Source organism: Kryptolebias marmoratus, linkage group LG2 (genome assembly GCF_001649575.2).
Source record: "Kryptolebias marmoratus isolate JLee-2015 linkage group LG2, ASM164957v2, whole genome shotgun sequence".
NCBI lineage: Eukaryota > Metazoa > Chordata > Actinopteri > Cyprinodontiformes > Rivulidae > Kryptolebias > Kryptolebias marmoratus.
In genome coordinates, this window is record NC_051431.1 from 23828399 (window position 1) to 23846885 (window position 18487).

The following is an 18487-nucleotide window of genomic DNA, read 5'->3' on the forward strand; positions in this document are numbered from 1 at the left end:
CGTGCATGAACAAGAAGCACATGAATAAATATATAAAAGTTTATTTAAATATATAGTTAAAAAAATACAATATTGTTTACACAAATGCGAGTCATGTTTAAGTCAGCAGAATGCTCACTGCTGTGTAAACATCGAGGGAGCGAAGGAGAAAAGGACTAAAATAGCTTCATCTTCTTTACAAAATCGTTGATTCTTTTTGCTTTTTGCTAAAATGGACAGGACATTTTAAAAAAAGGTTTCACAAACGTGTCAGAAAGATATGTGGCAAAAGGACGGACGTAAGCTGCTGGGTTACGGAACTTGTGTGATTGTACTCAACGTTTTTAGCAAATAGAGCCTCCATCTGACAAAACTGTAGGATTTCAGTCCCAGCAGAGGAGGCCCGAGTGTCCCTGAAGGTCTTTGTAAACATCACAGTCAGTCATTAAAGAATCTAGGTTGTGTCCTCAGAAATGATAGACTCTGATCTGGTTGTTATCGTCCAAACCCAGCTGGACCAGGCTGCTCTTGGAGGAGGGAGCTTGGTAGCGGGTGAACAGAGGTCTGGAGGGCGGAGTTAAAGACGACCACAGGCTCTGTGGAGATGGTGGCAACACGATCGGGTCGTAGGTTACTGATATTACCACAAAGCTGCTGCAGACTGAAAGTGACAGATTTTGTACAGGATAACAGCAGAAATGCATAATCAATTGGCAGAAGCTGAACCAAGTTACAGCACCTTCTCTTTCTGTCGTTGATTTCAAATTCTGTCAATCAATCTTCACGCACCAGATTGTTTCTTAATTCTGCCCTATAATACAAAAATAAGTTCAACTTACTTTCTGTAAGAGATCTGACTTAACTAACCCCAACACTGAGTCGTCGTCCATCAGCTCTGTAAGCCAGGACAGGATTTCTGACTCTGGGTCTGCGTGGCAGGCGCCGCCTTTTTACTGAGACACAAAAGTTCTGACCCAATTCTGGTTATATGTTATTTATAAAACTTTCTGCACTAAACGAGAAGCAAAGGTAAGAACATTTCAGTCCAGAGAGTGGGTTTAAGTTACTTTTCTGTCAAACAGTCTTATTAATGTCACATGAAGTGTTGTACTCCCGCTGTGACTTTAATCAAACTCTGTAGAAAGAAAATCATTTTTTTCCTGTTTTGTGTGCTTTCATATGAGTAAAATACCATTTTCCGTTTAAATTAATCTCCACAAAAAGAGATTTTAAATCAGTTCTAATGGACGACAACATAAATGGAAGGTATTTGATAATTAGATTTTTCTCAGTGCCTGCTCATCCATCAAACAATCTGCTATCTCTAGCAGTGTACTGAGATTCTGCAGCCTCGCGTTGGTGTGTGTGTGACTGAAATCGTGTCAGAAGGATACATGCTGGTGTCTTTCTTGCGTAAGTCCAGCCACCTCTTGTTGCCGTCAATCAGCCCCTGCAGCCTCTGGCCGTCCACCTCCGCAGATTTCTGCGTCGCCCTCAGGCTGCATGTGACACACAGAAACACACACTGTAAGGAGTACAGTTGAAACGTTTTAGGTTTTTGGAGGTTATTTACTATCCTGGCGTGATCGGACACTTCCTGCCGGTTGTCCTACCTGACAGGAGTGTATGATGGGAAAGCTGAGGGGGTCCTGGAAGTGACAGGATCAACAGCTGCTCCTGAAAAACACAAGAACCACTCAGACTGAACCCACACAGATACGTGTGCTGTACCAATAAATACTGACATACCAGGAAATATCTGGCTCCATCTGCTGTTAATGAGGTCCTCGGAGGCTCTCAGGCTGCTGCTGATGGGGGTGCTGAAGAGAGGAGAGGCTGCCGAGCTGCTCTGAGGCACCCAGCTCCAGAGAGGCTCGGAGAGCCTCACAGCCAGAGGAGGCGCTAAGGAGCCGGGGGCCCGGCTTTGACCCAGAGGATGAACCGGCACAGAGGTGGGAGCTAGGCTGGAGTAAGGGGCGTAGGGTGTGCTGCTCTCCCCCTGGGCCAGTGAACCCAGGGCGCCCAGGACGGTGTTGAGCTGGCCTGAGATCAGCTGCAGTGACTCCGCTAACTCCTGGACTTTGGCCGGGACGGAGGGGTGACCTCCTGACGGAACAGGGACAACAGAGACGACGTGAAAAAACACAACTACAGCTCCTACCACATCACACTTCAGCTCAGTACCCTTAAAACAGAGTTAGAGACGTTTTACTGTCTGATAAGGTGGATCAGCTGCGGCAGTCATCTCGAATGGGGCTGACTCTAAAAGTTAAAGAGTAGCAGAAGTGCATCGAATGAGCTCTTCCTGAAAGCTTCCCATCACCTGTACCGTGCGGCGGCTCCACGGTGCTGCTGAGGTCTGACTCAGTCACATCGAAGGTCACCTTTCTTTCTCCAGCCAGACGGGACGAATCATCGAACGCGGGCTGAGAGAGGAAAGCAACAACTGAGGCTGCTGCTGACTTTCTAATAAGGAGCGTACACGTAAAACTGAAATGAGGACGTTCCAAATGTACAGAGCTTGACTCAAAAGTAAGATTTGATGTTGTTTTAACAGATTTCTGGGTTTCTGCTGTAACCCTTCACAAAACACAATCATTTTAAAACTTAATGGTGCAGTAGGAGCTATCAGGATCATGAACATTTAGCTATTTTACTCATTAAAAAGAAAGAAATCTGCTATTAACAGTTTAACCTTTTTGTTTTATGCCTGTATTTATTTTTTTGTTGTTCGTTTATCATCATTCAGCCTAAATCCAACACATCAGTGTCAACTAGAAATATGAAAATGGAGACATTTGTTCGATTAGTCTGGTATGAGCAAAACTGTTTCCTCCTGACCTCTTCAGCCATGGAGCTCTCCAGCTGCTGCAGCTGCTCCTCCTTCTTCCTCAGCAGGGAGTTTCCTCTCTGAACCGTCCGCTGCAGCTCGGCCACGTCTCTGGACTCCTGAAGGAATCAGAGAGCGCAATCAGCGTTCAGCGCTTCTCTTAATTAAAGGAAAACTGAACCAATCAACAACCCAGTGAAACTTCTTCAGGTCCTTCCTGCACCTGCTGGAGGGTTCTCATCATCTCCTCAGTCAGTCCTGCCAGACTGGGGTCCTGAGAGCTGCTCGTCTGTGCTGCCTGCAGAGCTGCCTGCCTCTCCATCAGGCGGCTGCTCTCCCTCTCCAGGAAGAGTTTGGTCTTCTGGATGGAGTCGCCGTGTGAGGAGACGTACTGCCGAAAGCTGACGACAAAAGCTCGGGATTACTGTACTTTGATCGGGGCAGGCAATGAGCAGTCGAGCATATTTTGTTCTCCGTTTCTTCTTACTCGTCCATGCTGCTGTGGCTGTCAGGTCTGGGCGAAAGGGGTGGCTCATCCAGGTCCTCTGCATGTAGTGACGAGTCTCTCCAGTCACCAGAGGGCCTTGTTGCCTTCTCTGCCTTCCTTCTGCCCTGCTCCGGTTTGATGGAAGTGCCTCCTCGTCCACTTTCATCCAGCTCGCTGACAAAACAGGACAGGGGAAGTCTTTAAAATGCAAAAAATATTGTGTATCCTTCTGCAAGTCTAGACCTGTAACGTTTGCAAATTTTCTATGTCTTTCAAACTTAAAACCATCTCTTCACATTTTCAGGATATTATTAGGAAAGACAAGCAAAAGACAAGAGATCTGATGGATTTTCTTGCTCCAGTGGGGCACATCCTGGATAGGAGCATTGTACCTGACTCTGCTGCTGAGATGGTCGCATCTCTCCTGCAGCAGCGCCACCTTGCTCTCCAGTTGCTTCTTGTCCTCCCTGGCTCTCCTGCTCTCCTCCCTGGTTTTGTCCCTCTCCTCCATCAGCCTCTCCACTGCCTCCTTGGCCTCGTTCCTCTCCTCTCTGGCTCTGTGGGCGAGTTCTCGGGCTTGTGCCACCTCCTCCCTCATTCTGTGCAGCTCCTCCTTCAGCTGGTCTCTCTCCTTGACCAGCCGAGGCAAAGCCTGAACACATGGAGGGAAGTATGTCTTTTATTTATGTAACCCATTTTGAAACCTGGCCTAGAAAGAAACACCAGTTCCTAATTTTAAACAAGCAACTGTGTGGAGCAAATACAGGTGAGAGGTCTCCCTTTTTTTTTACAAACAGGTAAATCTGTGCATCATCAGCGTAACGATGACAAAACACAAACCTGGCATTCTGTGCTAGGTGCCCTAAACAAGATATAAATTAAATACAGGAAATAAAACAGGACTAAATATACACCCCTGAGGAACTCCAAAGGTCAGAGGCATCACACAGGAAACAATATCGAGCCACAACAAAAATCCTAAATCCTTTGAAATTAATTTAATAATGAGAACATTTATGTGCTTCTGACGATGACAGAGTAGAGTGGGTAAATATAATCAGTTTATGACCTCTATCTGTCTGTCCAAGTCTTCCTCTTCTTCCCCGAGCTTCCTCCTCCTCTTCTTCAAATCTCCTGCCTAACAGGAAACACACGATCAGCCCATGAGGTTCTGCTCTGTGTTAATCCTACGTAAAGTAAACGAGATGAACCTTGGTTTGGAGCATGGCCTCCTGGCTCTTCAGTTCTTTCTCTCTCAGCTCCAGGCGATCTGCCAGATCCCGCAGTTCTGACTCCTGCGTGAAGAAGACGTTTGAACATTCAAACCACATCAAAAAAAAAGAATCCATACAAGACCCAATGTGGTAGCCAGATATGTAGATGCTTCATGTAGTTTGCAGCAGACCCGAGAGTGTCCCATCTCACCTTGCGCGAGTGCTCCAGCTGAGCCTTTTGTATTTGTGCGTGGAGCTGCAGGCGGAGTTTCTCCAACTGGACAGTGTGGGACGCCTGGAGCTGCTCTCTGTCGTCCTGCAGAGAGTGCAGCAAGCGCTCCCTCAGAGCGGTCTCCTGAAACGGACACATTTAGGATCCCTAGTGAGCTGCCCGAGGATAAAAATGAGCAAGTATAAGTTTACAGCACATACTACTATCAAAACTCTGATTTATTCAGTTAGTCAAATAATCTGATGATTTTTTTAAATTCTGAATACTTTCTTGATTTGTACTAATAAATAAATTGATGCATTTACGAGTGCAAATGTTACAGGCCTGACGAATCACTGTTAACATTTGGCTGTTATATTTCTGTTTCCGCCATTATTTTATCTGCAGCGAAGATAAAATTTGCCAAAAAAAACAAAGAGAACAACTTTCCGCAACTGGATTTTTGCAAAACCAGAGGGGAAACTCAGCCCTAGTTGGAGCTCTTACAGCTCAGCCACACTTTACAGAAGAAGCATGATTCAAAGTTTAAAAGGGTCATAAAAAGTCGGAATTTGAGTGACTGAACTGGCATTTTCGTATTTTAACAAGTTTTACGTTTTTGGGGGTGATTTGACCAGAGAATGTTTCAACTTTTGAGTTGTTTAAACTTGCTAAAATTGTTTTGCGAACATACTGTTCTTACCAAAAATTGTACATTTGTTATACAATCAAAACACTAACATCAAGTCAGCTGATTATTACAAAAGGCAGGCCTAAATTACTTTTGGGATTTTGGGAAGAAAGCTGATGTATGTTGGAGGTTCGGACAGCAGCTGCATCATCAGAAACGTTCTAGTTGTTGTTGTTCCGAGCCTTGCATGTTAGCCGGAACAAAGTTCTCCATAAGCTACACATTAAACCCCGTCAGACCTCATCCAGATATTTCTCTCGGATGCTGTTCATCTCCCTCCTGTGGTCGTCCCTCAGCTGCTCCAGCTTGCGCTCGTGATCACGCTGCACTTCGTCTCTCACTTCCTGGAGCACGTCGGTCAGCTGGGCGAACGTAAAATGGTTCAATTTGCGAAAAAAAAAGAAAAAGGAATCTGACTTGAACTTTAAACTTCAAGCATCAGCTCATGTTTACAACAACAACAAAAAAAACACATAATGGTGAAATATTGTTCACGTGTGTGTGTGTACTCAGTGTGTTTGTGTTCCCGAACCTCTCTGTGGTACTCTGCCAGCTGCTGCTCAGGTCGTGGACTCATCAACAGCTCCCTCCTCCTCTCTGTGCTGACGGCCTTTACACAGACAAATTTTTGGAAACAAACAAATCAAAAAAATTTTGAGCTCATGCCAGATGAATAAACATTTGAAATACTGGAGGTAGTTTTTTTATTTGTGTGTGTGTGTGTCATGGTCAGTCACCTCCTGTTTCAGAGAGTTCAGTTTCTCCTCCTGCTCTCTCTGGAGTCTCCTCTTCTCAGCTTGCAGCTCTTCCTCCGATTCGGCCTTCAGTCGCTCCATGTCCTGCTTCCTCTGAGCCTCCAGCGTGCCGCGTGCTGCTGCGCGTTCTTCCTCCAGGGTCGTCCGTAATTCCTCTACCATCACGTCGCTCTCCTCCCTGAGCATAAAAAAACAGACGGCAACATTAATAGAGAGGGTTCAGGTGATGAAACTGTGCTAAAGGTAATCAAAAAGTCAAAAGATCGATCGATCAAAATGTGTCTTTGATGCCTTTTGCTTTCCTGCTGACAGCTAATACTGCTCATCCAGTACTTTGTCTACTGTTCAATATTTGGACTTCTTGTTGGGTTTTCGCTTTTCTTTTACGAAGTGAGAAGCTGGAAATGCCAAATTCTCTTTAGTCACTGTCACTGAATAACAAAAAGGAATTTATAACGAGTGTTTCCATCATTACAACAAGAGTACCACCAGTGGTACACACTGCCTGGGCAGAAAACTGCATGAATTCCCTCAAACAGCAGTCTTAGATACATGTGTCTAGAGTTGGAGCACAGACAAGATTTTCCCAAAGATGTCATCTGTGAACTTGTCATTTGACCCCATGACCTTGAAATCAATAGGGATCATCCTTGACCCGTGAGATCTCCAGCTGGGAAGTTTGACATTTCAGTGTTAAAGGGTTATCAATTTAGAGCTCGGACAAGAAACTGTCCACAGAGGGACAGATGGATGGACGGCGCCACAACATTAGCGTATAAAAACAAAGACTACAGTAAGATTCCTCATGTAAGCAACAGTTCTTAGAGTTAATTCTTGAAAATTTAAATCAAAGGAATAAGACTGCAGGGAAATGTAGGGTTTATGGTGCTGCTGATGTATTAACCAACAGGTCCGACGTCACATTACTTCAACGTTTGTATCGAGCTGGGTGGATTCGGAGCGTGATTCATGAGAGGCCTGGAAGTGACGGATAAATCAGAGCCAGACCTTTGAGTATGTTTGTGTGCTTCAAGAGTTGTTGATTACTATTCACCTTAAAATGGCCGACCACGCAGAACCCTAACCCTAGAATAGTGGAGTTGAGTCTAGTGGCTCATCCACTAACTAGTCAGAATAAAAAAGAACCATTACTTTTTTGTAATTTAATGCAGTTTTGAGCAACAATTTTACATACCTTTTTTTAGGGGGACATTAGATGTTTCTTTCCACTCATTTTTAGTCCAGTACTTTTACTTTTCTATCCTTGGAGACTTTGTTGTTGTAGTCAGGCCAATTCAAATTTGTTTTAATTACTTCATCTATGATAAAATATCCAAAGCACTTTCCTCGACAACAACATAAGAGACAGACAAGTTTTGAATCATAACGCATCTTTACTATATTGGCAGTTTCTGTTAGATAAATAATGACATGATGGAGTCTGTTGTGTGTTTTTCTTGTCTTTTAACTCTTTTATTGTATCCTTTTAGGTTAAGACCTATAACTGGAAGCGGGTGGACTTTCCTTTTCTCATGACTCTACATGAGATGATCAACTGAAAGTTAGTTTTTAAAATGTGTTACAAATGAAAGGACTCAAAACACCTTAGAAACAACTGCTGAAGACCACATAAGTTATAAGAAAGTCTGACTCCTTAGAAGCAAAATTAATAGAACAGTGAGGTCACTTAAGAGTTTGCAAAAATACCGTACTCAGATTCAAAGTGAGCGTTTCCTGTGTGTAAATCTGACCTGAGTTTTTGTTGCTGCTTCTCCCTCTCCTTTCTCACAGACTCTCTTAGTTCCTCCAGTCTTTCATCAGACTCCTCGTTCAGCCTCGCCTCCTCCTCCCTCCTCTTCGACAGCAGATGCTGCCGCAGCGCCCTGAGGACACACACAGACCACAACTAAGAAAACACAGCGTTATGTGGAAGTATTGGAGTTAAATGTTCTTAAATGATTACAGACAAATGTCCACCTCAGCCTTTCTTCACTCTCCTCTTTCAGTTTCCTTTCCTCTTCTTCCTCTTCTCTTTTCAGCAGCTCCTGGAGGAGACGCATTTTTTTCTCCTTGTCCTTCAACAAGCGCTCCCTCTCCTCCTCCTCCTCCTCCTCCTCTTCCTCCTCCCTTCGTCTCATACTCCTTTCCTCCCTGTCTGCCCTCTTCCTGTCCTCTTCCTCTCTCTCCCTCTCCTTCTTGACTCTCCCGCTTGGCTCTTCTTCCAGAGTGCTCGCTTGTTTTTTAAAGGTAGGTTTGGCGTCTTCGATTTGGCCGTCCAGAGTGCGAACGGGCCGGCCCCTGGAGGTTTCAGGCCTCTGGACGCCCACAGACATGCCCAGGCTCGGTGCTTTCTGATGATGGGAGCCACCTCGTTCTGAGCTGGAGGAGTTGGAGGGTGAAGGCGACGGGCTGGACTGGTGGAGGATGAGTCGGTCCACTTTGTGGGATGGAGGGTTATCTTTGTCTTTAGGCAGGGTCTGACTGAAGAGAAATAAAAGAGGAAGGTGTTCCAGTAGCTTCAAGATATTAAAAAATGCTTAAACAATTGATACAGCACGCAAGTTTTTAACCTCATTCTATTAGTGGACAAGTTGGGTTTACATGTCATAAAAACATCATTTCTGCTGGGGCGGGGAAGGAGTAAAAAATTTTTCACAACTGCCAGCTTACAACTGTGAAAATACACCTATCAGCCATAACATTATGACCACAAGCAAGTGAAAAGAAAAAAGGTCAATGACAATGAAAGTGGCCTAAAAAAATGGACCATCATAAAGATTTGAACAACTTTGACAAAGACCAAAGTATTAGAGCTATACAGTAAGCTCAAACCTTCTCCACAATTGTAACTGGTCAATTCTGCAGTGGTCAGGTTAAAACGGTCCAAAGAATACTGCTGGATCACACAGAAAGCTGTCAGGACACAAACTGCATCAGTTTTATACCTACAGACTTGTCAAAGTGTTCATGCTGAGAACTTTCCACAAAAAAAAAAGCTTTTGAAGAGCACAGCAACACCAGAACTGGACAACAGAGTAACGAGAAGAAAGTGGCCTGCTGTGTCATGTTTATAACAGATGGTAGGTGCAAAACCAGAATAAGGGGGAAAATGGTGCATTGGGCGATGTCCTGCTGGAGAAAACATAATGGTTCAAGAATCGTTTCAGGAATGCACAATACGCCTCCAAATTCTCCAGATTTAGCGACTGATTTAGCATCTGTGAGGTGTGTTGGACAAACAAGGCTCATTTTACAGCTTACAGGACTTAAAGAAGCTGCTACTGATGGCTTTATGCCAGATACCTCAGCAGATCTTCAGAGGTTTCATGAAAATCATATCTAAGCATGTCAGAATTATTTTAAGTTAGATGATGAACATAATATAAGATGGGTGGTCATACACTATGGCAGATTAGTGTAAATACAGCTGATATTCTCAAATATGATGCAAGTGCCAAATTAGACAAAAAAAGTCTGAAATTTGTCTTTGTTAATAAAACATTTTTAAAAACCCTGCGCTGCTTGTCTGAGCGCAGCAGCCGTTTTCCAGCATGAATATAAAAATTACCTCTTCGTGGTTTCGGTTTTTGTCCTCCCTCTTTCCTCATTTTCCTCCACAACTTCCTGCGTTTCGTCTCTGTCATCTTTCTCCAGCGGACTGATCGTACCAGACAGATCGTTGACGTCCAGAACCTTCTGTGACAGCTTCAAGACACAAAATCAGAACCAATCTGAGGCGTCTGACATTGAGCGGCTGCTCTATGCACTGTGAAGATAACCGGATTACCTTGATATCTATGGAGGAAGAAGGCTCTGCGATGTTCTTACTGGCATTAAACTCCTGCGACAAAAAAAAACAAAAACAAAAAAAACACAAGCACAAACTTATTCAGTAATCATGCAGGAGCTCTGGAACCTGCATGCACAAATATACACAATCAAACTGCGAGCAATAACTGAAAACGAAAGCAAGCTATCAGCAGGAACAAATTTAAGCCTGGGTTAAGGCAGAGGCTGCATGCAAACAGAACTAGGGCCAGGCTGCAGGCAGGTGTATTGTAAAAATCACACGAAAAAAGTGTTCTGTACGTGAAGCACGCAGACTCTGGAGGGGATGGGAGGGAGATGAGAGCCCTGGATCTGCTTGAACAGCTCAGGTTCAAGTGTGATAGGGGGGTGAGGGATCAAAACTTTCCAATCCAGTCCTCAAGGGCTCAAACTGATTGACTAATTTAATCGACGACATAAGTGAAGGCATCCGGGCAGAAAGCCACAGCCCCTAAGGCACTGGAGTTGGACTCTGGCAGCTACATGCACCTGCTTTAAAAGACCAGACTGAATGGTGGGGTAGGGAGGGGGGCAGACAGAGGCAACACCAAACCCTACCTCTGCAGGAAGGGAGGAGTTTATCTCATTCGCCATCTCATCGGCGAGACTCTCTTTGTTTCGGTAAAGAAACGTCTGTCCTAGGTTGGCTGGTTGGACTCGAGTCGACCCCGAGTTAAAAACCTCAAGGATGTCCTCGTCACTCTCTGATGCTCCCGGGGGGATTTCAACCCCTGCTTCATCTTCTACCTCCACTCCCTCCGTCAGCGCTTCCTCTCCTCCACCTTTCACACATCTTTCCAGCACCTCCTCATGACTCTGTGTCAGTTTCCTGTGGCTCACGGAGCGCTCCTGCACCGCCTCGTCACTCTCCTCCCCCTCCTCGTCCTCGTCCTGCCCTTTCCGTCCCTCCTCTTTCTCGCCCTCACTCAGCTCTTCATCAGAAACACTCCTCTCAGTCGCATCTCTGTTTTCACCAAGTTTGTCCTCCTCCTTACTTCTACCATCCTTATCGCTGTCGGAGCTCTTTTCCACAACTTCATCCTTAGTTTCTGATTCTTCTAAACTTTTTACCGCCTCTCCATCCCTGACTTCCTCATTCCGGCTCTCAGCAAATTTGTCCACCTCTTCACTGCTCTGATTATCCTCTTGCTCACTACTCTCCTGTCTTCCGCTGCGTTTTATGCTTTCTAACACTTCATCTTTGTCAACACAGCATCCCTCCTGCACTTCATCAGCTTCTGTCTCTTTACTTCCACTCTGACCTTCCTCCATTTCCTCCTCCTCCTCCTGAAGTTGATCATCTCCTTCCCTTCCATCTTCCATCTCGTTTCCTTCCTCTTCTTTTCCTGCCACCTCACCGTTCTTTCTATTTTCACCACTGCTCTTCTCTTTTTGTATATCTTCTGTCTCTCCAACCTCCTCCACCTCCTCCTCCTCCTCCTCTTCTGACCGCTCAGCTACGTGTTCAGATTCACACATGGGAGCGCCGGGCCCCTCCTCACTGACTTGGTTTCTCTGGCCCGTCGTGAGAGAGTGCTGGATGTGGCGTCCCCTCAAAGAGTCCTTCGAGGAGGATAAGGAGAGGAAGGAGATCCGTCCCCCGAACAGAGGCACAAAGGAGGGCGTGCAGAGACACAAGGGACAGAAGGGATGAAGGGGGGTGGGGGGGTTAAAGGAGACCAGGCAGACAAAAAAAGACTGTGACCATCCCCGCTGAAGGATAATCGAGGTGCGATGTGCTTGGAGCAACTGCATGCAAGACGAACACATCGTGCTTTTAACAACAAAAAAAAAAGAACAGACGTAAAGAAAACAAATAAAAACGTATACAGTCACTGTAAAATGTACACCATCATTTATATCTAAAGTCACTAAAATAAGATTTTTTTTAATTAGCTCAATATTCACTTTATTTACAGGAGAAATAAAACAATTCTATGAATTTTGAGGGTTTTTTTAAAAATCATTTAGATACAAATATGTTCTAATTATTGTTGAATTTGACTCGTTTTGTTTTAGTTTTGTGGAGGACCTGCACATGTTCCTCCCTCCAATAGAAGTTTGAGGACCAGCAGTATATTATACAGTTTTATCAGTGCCTAAAATTGTTTTGAGTCAAATTTGGCTGACTGTTCTTTACATTTTTCTTTGAATGTATTGAGATTCATGGCGAGTCATGGATGAACAGCTCTCCCGAAGTCCCACCGCAGCATTTCAGTCAGATTGCAGTCTGGACTTTAGGACTTAACTCTTTTCTTCTTCGTTTACTCTGCTGTCGATTTGCTGCTGTGTTTGGGATCACTGTCGCTTTTTTATGACCCAGTGTCAGCAAAGCTTCAGCTGTCAGACAGACGGCCTTATATTTGACTTACAAGTTATGATCGATTCAATCAATGACTGTTATTTTAGACAGAAGATAGTTTTTCACCTGACAGTCCTTCCAAACAAGACATGCTTGTTCAGCAGTGTTTGAATTTTTGTTGTCACCATGTCCACTACCAGGAAGATTAGCAACTAACTTGAACGTTTTCCATGTGTGGATCGTCATGGTGGACTTCAAACTGTTTGAAAATTGTTTGCTTATCCGAGGTCACTGCTGTTGCCTTTCTGCCTTGGCATTGTGTTAAAACAGACCTAAAGGATTCAGAGCAGCAAAGTGACAAAACTCTGCTTTAATTAAAGGGGTATTTTGCATTATGCAAACTGCTCCTGCATTTATTTTTGCTAAACAAGTAGTGATATACAGTATGACATTTAAAATGTCGCTTTTCATTTGAAGTTGTGTTGAACTACTTTTAATACCTGGTTAGGATCACTGCAGGATTTTTATGATGTCCAGAATTATAAACCTTACAAATAAAAAAAGGACATTTATTTTTTACTATGTACGCACAAATAAACAGAACATCTGTCTAGTTCCAGATATTTCTCACAGGTCTGAGTGCATTGAGAAATGTAAATACATTGTTTCAGCACTGAATTAAAACACATTTATACTAAGTTATTTAGGTCTGCAGAGACTTCTATTGTTTCAGGACAAAACTGCTCAGTTGTGACGAGGTAAAAGAGGGACCTGCGCTATTCTAACTTCAGGTAAACTATTAAACACGTGACGGCAAGTGTCAGGGTTTGTTGTTTTGACAGTTGACGACACAAGTCGGGGTTATTTGCGTTCAGACAGCAAAACAGTAACAGTGACAGTAGGAAGACAGCAGGACAAAGAGGAAGGCACAGTAAAAGCCGTGCCCATAGGACAGGTCCCAGCAGCACAGCAGCTGTGTCAACACACGAGGGTCCCGGTGCGAAGGTGAGAGGGTTACAGGTCAAAGAGACACAAGAGAAGGGACGACAAATGGATTAGAAACCGCAAGAGCACGGGACGGTGACAAAAGGCCACTGTAGCAATGATAAACACATCAGCAGGACCAACTCTCAACTCAAAAATACACGGAAACACAGTAAAAACACTTAAAAAACATATCATACTCTTCACAAGGGAAAAATAATAATACAACCTACAGATATAAATGTGGCAGTGTAGTTGTATCTACATTAGAGTGCAGTTGTAGCAAAAGAAAATGACCATCAACTCACCCAATAAGCCTAAACAAATATTGCTGGGAGCAAATAACAATACTGAAGAAATACATAGAAACATTTAAGCTAATCAGTTAGACTCTACAAAACAGCACAAACATTGAAACATTGAAATGACGAATTGGTAGACGAAGTGAAGAGCCCGATATGCGGTTCTGTGTGTCTGTACCTGCTGGGATGGTGGTTCGGGGCTGTGGTCTCCAGAAAGGGCCAAATCCTGCAACTCCGGCTCCGTCCTCTCCTCAGCTGGAGCTGCTTCACTGGCCTCACTGTCCTAAACAACAACAACAAAAGCCTTATTAATCCTTATCAAAGTAAGATAAAAATATTAATAAAACGGCACACAGCGGCAGCAAACATTACAGATAGAGAAAGACAGAAAAAAATGCCCAGCAAAGGAGCAGCTTCATATTACCGCTGTAAAAAGCAAGTCAAACTTGTCTACCTCATATCGAAGACCTCCTCCAAGAGCATCCAGGTCTAGGTGAAGGTTCTTCAGGAGTCTGTCTGATCCACGAAGACTTGGCTGAAATCAGACAATGTTGGGTTTCTATAAAAACATAAAGTGTGTTTCTGAAAGCAACGCAAAGCTGAGCTAACCTCATTGTCTAAGGTTTTGTCGTCTTCGACATCATCACCGTCTAAACCAGGCAAAGCAAGTGACACCCTTTCGTCCTGCCTGGTGCCTAAAACACTTGCTGTCCCGCTGCTTCGAGGAGCCTGGAAAAAAAAAATGTAATATTGGCAAAAAAAAAAAAAAGACACGGAGCTTAGACAGAAAGTCACATTAGATTCACACATGGCAGTAATCAACAGAACAGGTTCTTACTGAGAGCAATGTTTTGAGGGGCTCCAGACCCCCAGAGCTGCCAAGGGACCCTCTGAGAGATGGAACAGGTCCAGAGAGAGGGGTTTGCCCTGGAGCGTCCAGACCTCTCAGTGGACCCAAGCCGGCAAGTGGCCCCAAAGATGTGGTCAGTGTCTACAGGAACAGAGGCATAGTCAGAGAGGAAAGATCGAAACAGTGCTCCCTCTGTTTTTAAGAAATACCTTTCCAAAATATGTTTACTGACATGACGTTTTGTCAGGTAAGGATCACAACCAAAACTGACGGATCCTACTTCTAAAACACAGAGCAGATGCAAAAAATAAAAAAATATATAAAATAGAGCTGATTATTCATATCAGAGTGGGATTTTCAGGGGGGTCAACATCCTCAGCAGCTTCTGTTTCTAAAGGTAGTGAATGAACCAAACTGCACTGAATTGATTGTTTAATGTAAAAAACAGGAGTTTGCATGTTCTCCCTGTGCACACGTGGGTTTACTCCAGGTACTCCGGTTTCCTCCCACAGACTAAAAACATGCATGTTAGGTTAACTGATGACTCTAAAATTGTCCCTAGGTGTGAGTAAGAGTGTGAATGGTTGTTTGTCCCGTTAGTCTCTATGTGGCCCTGTGATGGACTTGCGACCTGTCCAGGGTATCCCCCGCCTCTCGCACAGTGACTGCTGGGGATAAGCACCAGCTCGCCGCGACTCGAAATGGAGAAGCGGGTAAAGAAAATGGATAGATGGATGGATGGATGGATGGATGGATGTAAAAAAACAAACAAACTATGTAATAACCACTTACTGCTGGAGCCTTCAGCACCTCCTTCTTCTTCTTTTCCATTTTTTCCTTCTTTTCTTTCTTCTTCTTCTTGTCCTTCTTCGCCCCTCCGCCCCCCGCGGCAGCTGTGAGCTGCGAGCGCTCCCGCTCCTGGCTCACCATGCGGCGGTAGTGCTCGTCACAGGGGTGGTCCCAGGTGGACTGGCCCGTGGAGAAGTTAAAATAGTAGATGTCCCCTGTCACGTCCTGGCTTTGAGGGAGGACGGGGAACAGGGGAAACAAGTTAGGGGGGGGGGGGTTCACTTCAGCAACTTACAAAAGCCCAAACGTTAGCAGAGACAGAAAGGATTGCGCCTCGTTATTTGTGCAATTAAAAAAAAAAAAAAACATTTACAATTTGTGGTACTCCTACTGGTATTAAATCTAAAATTTACTCAAATCAAAATGGATCATTTTGCTTTGACAATGATGCAATCAGGGCAAGAAAACTGCAGTTTATGGCATATTTTAAAGAAGGCTTTTATCTGTCTATAAATCCAAGGAAGTGGGTTAAATTTGCCAACAGCTCACATCTCCACAGATGTTGCCAAAGGCAGCTGTTCAGATGCTAAGAGCATTTCCTGATTAAAGACAAAAACAACTAAAACCTAGACTGCTACACAACTGTACTGTTACACAGAAAAAGCCGCTTCTGTCTTTGGTACCAAGGTCTTTCTGCTCTCCAGCTTACTTACCAAGGTTTCCACTCGGAGGGCATAGGGGCAACGATGCCCTCTCTGGCCAACCACATGAGCTCAGGCTCATTGTCAGGATCGATGCCAATCTCCCTCGCATACTCCTGGATCTCTGCACAGACGAAAACGTGAGAAGAGCTGAATGAAAGGACGGGACACTCTCTGAATGAACTGGTGTGGCAAACTACTGCGAGCAAAATGAGGCTCCCCAGATCCAACACTCATTGCTGTAAACTCCGCTAAATAGCACCACAGCTTTTCAACAAAATGCTCACAAAATATTTTTCACCTATCCCATAAATTTGCTGTGCAATATAACGATCATAATGATGTCAGAATATCTCCTCAGTCACCTGTTTTTCTAAGTAAATAATCTTTTGTAATTGTAAATAGCTTTAAGTCATTTTAGCACCATCATTTTTGACTTCCTCTCGTAACCTCTGCACAATAATTATGTAATAAAAGGGGCGACTTCTTTAAAAAAAATCCCTCATGACAACAGTAAGCATCCTAACTGGATTCGTAGTGGTTTGGTGTAAAAACATCGTAGCATATGACTGTAAATTACAGATGAACGCTGTAAAAACTGCCTCTTTATTTCCCCTGTACCACAGCTACATCTTCTCCACCCGCTGCAGAAGAAAAGACTTATATAATATGAGGGACACACGCATCATGTTTTCTCCCAGCTCCCTTCAGGCAAGTGCTTCTGATGTATTAGTGTCTGGACCTCACGCTTCAGAGACACTTTTTCCCCCTCAGGCTGTCTGACTCACAAACATGTGGCTCTTAAATTAATGTGGATGCTGCGGGTTGTTCAAATTCACGTTTCAATGCTTGTTTTTTCCTACAAGTAATGTTGTTTAGGTACACCTAATCTATTGTCTTCTTTATTTTAAACATTATTGCTCGTCGTCAGTGGCCAATAGTTGGGCGATAATGTTTTTGCCCGTGTCTGTCTGTTACCAAAGCATCTCAAGAACCACTGAACACATTTTAACGTAACCACTGGACGCACATCTACAACTGATTAACCTTTGGGGTCAACCTGATGCTAGGTGGCCGCCACAGCCACCTGAGATTAGACTAAAAAAAGGGCTCTAACTCGGTCAACTTTACAAATACTGAGATCAAATTTGATGCAGTAGTAGCTGAGAGTCATTCACAACACATGCTCTGAGCGTGAAACCTAGCAGTATCACAATAGACTGCACATAACGTTATTTTTTAAGGCTTGATCAAAGCGGCTACAATATTTCTCAACATACAATGATCTCGGATTAAAACTCTGGCATGAAAGGCACCAGGTGGTTTGGATTCCTTCCTTTACATACATATCACGGTTTGATTTTATTGCACGGATTGCTTTTTCGTTTTAAAACCAGAGTGAGAAAAAGTTGTGCCTTTCACGTTTACCGTGCCTAATGTATGAGGCAAATACAGAGCCAAACATCATGATACAGATGAAAGTGACTTTCCTGGCCGGGGGTAATGACTCCTGGGTGTTACCTTGTTCGGAGGGTGTGTAGTTCTCATCGTAGTCCTCCTCGAGGATCAGCTGGTCTCCTATGAGAGCAGCTGCTGTCATGGTCACTGCAGGGACAAGTGGGAGGAAACAAACACAGACAGATTTATGGCTCAACAACAAAAAACATGGATTCAAATGAACTAAACTAAACGGGATGCTGGTCGGACACGTCTGAGGACTGGATAAAACGCACCGTTTTTGAGAAAAGTTGCTATCTTGTCTTCTTACCGCTCAGCTAATAAGATTATGAGCTAACTATTATTAGTTGAACAAAGAGAGGAGGCTGCTTTCTGCTGGAAATAACCGAGCTTGTGAAAAACGACACTCTCAGCCAGACAACGAGAGTGCCGCTAATTAAAACATGTCAAGCTGGAAAAGTTTTTTTGAGGTATTAATAGGTGAAATGAGAGCGAGACGAATGAGCTAATCTTCTTCGACGTTAGCTTAACATTAGCTCAGCAAGCTTACTAATTAAAGGGAAAAAAACTGACTCGAGACACGCAGTTTACCTTCTTTAAACGGTTTCTCATTAGGTCCTTCAGCTTTTAGCTTTCAGTTCTTAAAAAAAAATACATATTGTACCCAAAATGAAAAGAAGATGCGATAGTTATAACCACAACCATCATCTCTAAGGACGCTTCGCTCGTTTCCTGCTGACGCTGGAGGCGTGGCTCTAACTGCTCACATGAGGCTTTCAAGTGTGCTCGAACGTTCCTGCTTCACTAAGATATCAAGCGCATTTAGACTACAGAATTGTTTGATTTCGTAGAGACTTGAAAGCATCTAACCACTGAGTTTGTTTGATTGAAAGAATAGCAAAAATGTACCTCACTCAATAACAGAATACGCAAATGCGTAATTTTAATCATAGTTTTGTTACATATGCTGTCTTCCCTCAAGAAAGTTTAGGTACTTGTAATTTTTTACTGTCCTTTAAAGCTCCAATTGCTGAAAGGGAACATTTTGGTAATGAATCTAACATAATCACTGAAGATATTCACTATACTTGTTTTTTACTGTGCCC

At 43.8% G+C, this 18487-nt stretch overlaps 1 protein-coding gene across 3 annotated transcripts; it reads right to left on the reverse strand.

Moving 5' to 3' along the window:
- Positions 1-25: 25 nt before the first annotated feature.
- Positions 26-18127, reverse strand: LOC108244436 (centrosomal protein of 164 kDa). 3 transcript variants are annotated; one of them, XM_037979454.1, is made up of 28 exons: positions 17973-18127; positions 17445-17528; positions 15936-16047; positions 15226-15451; positions 14422-14574; positions 14193-14312; positions 14038-14118; positions 13762-13866; positions 10554-11558; positions 9955-10008; positions 9736-9872; positions 8145-8648; positions 7919-8050; positions 6150-6345; positions 5945-6022; positions 5652-5774; positions 4722-4865; positions 4508-4591; positions 4366-4434; positions 3689-3948; positions 3297-3470; positions 3033-3210; positions 2821-2928; positions 2303-2405; positions 1729-2085; positions 1593-1656; positions 1374-1478; positions 26-543 (listed from the first exon to the last, which is right to left on the reverse strand). In XM_037979454.1, exons 2-28 carry the CDS (start codon positions 17521-17523, stop codon positions 447-449), a joined length of 4848 nt encoding a protein of 1615 aa, XP_037835382.1. In that variant the 5' UTR covers positions 17524-17528; positions 17973-18127; the 3' UTR covers positions 26-446. The 3 variants fall into 3 exon arrangements, with proteins under 3 accessions (XP_037835382.1, XP_017286133.1, XP_037835383.1); XM_017430644.3 differs by lacking the exon at positions 10554-11558; XM_037979455.1 differs by lacking the exons at positions 26-543; positions 1374-1478; positions 1593-1656; positions 2303-2405 and having other exon boundaries at positions 1912-2085.
- Positions 18128-18487: the final 360 nt, after the last annotated feature.

Excerpts from the sequence above, each read along its gene's own strand:
- LOC108244436 (XM_037979454.1), bottom strand. The coding sequence starts at position 17,523 with ATGACAGCAGCTGCTCTCATAGGAGACCAGCTGATCCTCGAGGAGGAC. Across the intron at positions 14,313-14,421 it reads CCCTCAAAACATTGCTCTCA|GCTCCTCGAAGCAGCGGGAC; the intron begins GTAAGAACCTGT and ends TTTTTTTTCCAG. Across the intron at positions 14,119-14,192 it reads ACAAAACCTTAGACAATGAG|CCAAGTCTTCGTGGATCAGA; the intron begins GTTAGCTCAGCT and ends GTCTGATTTCAG.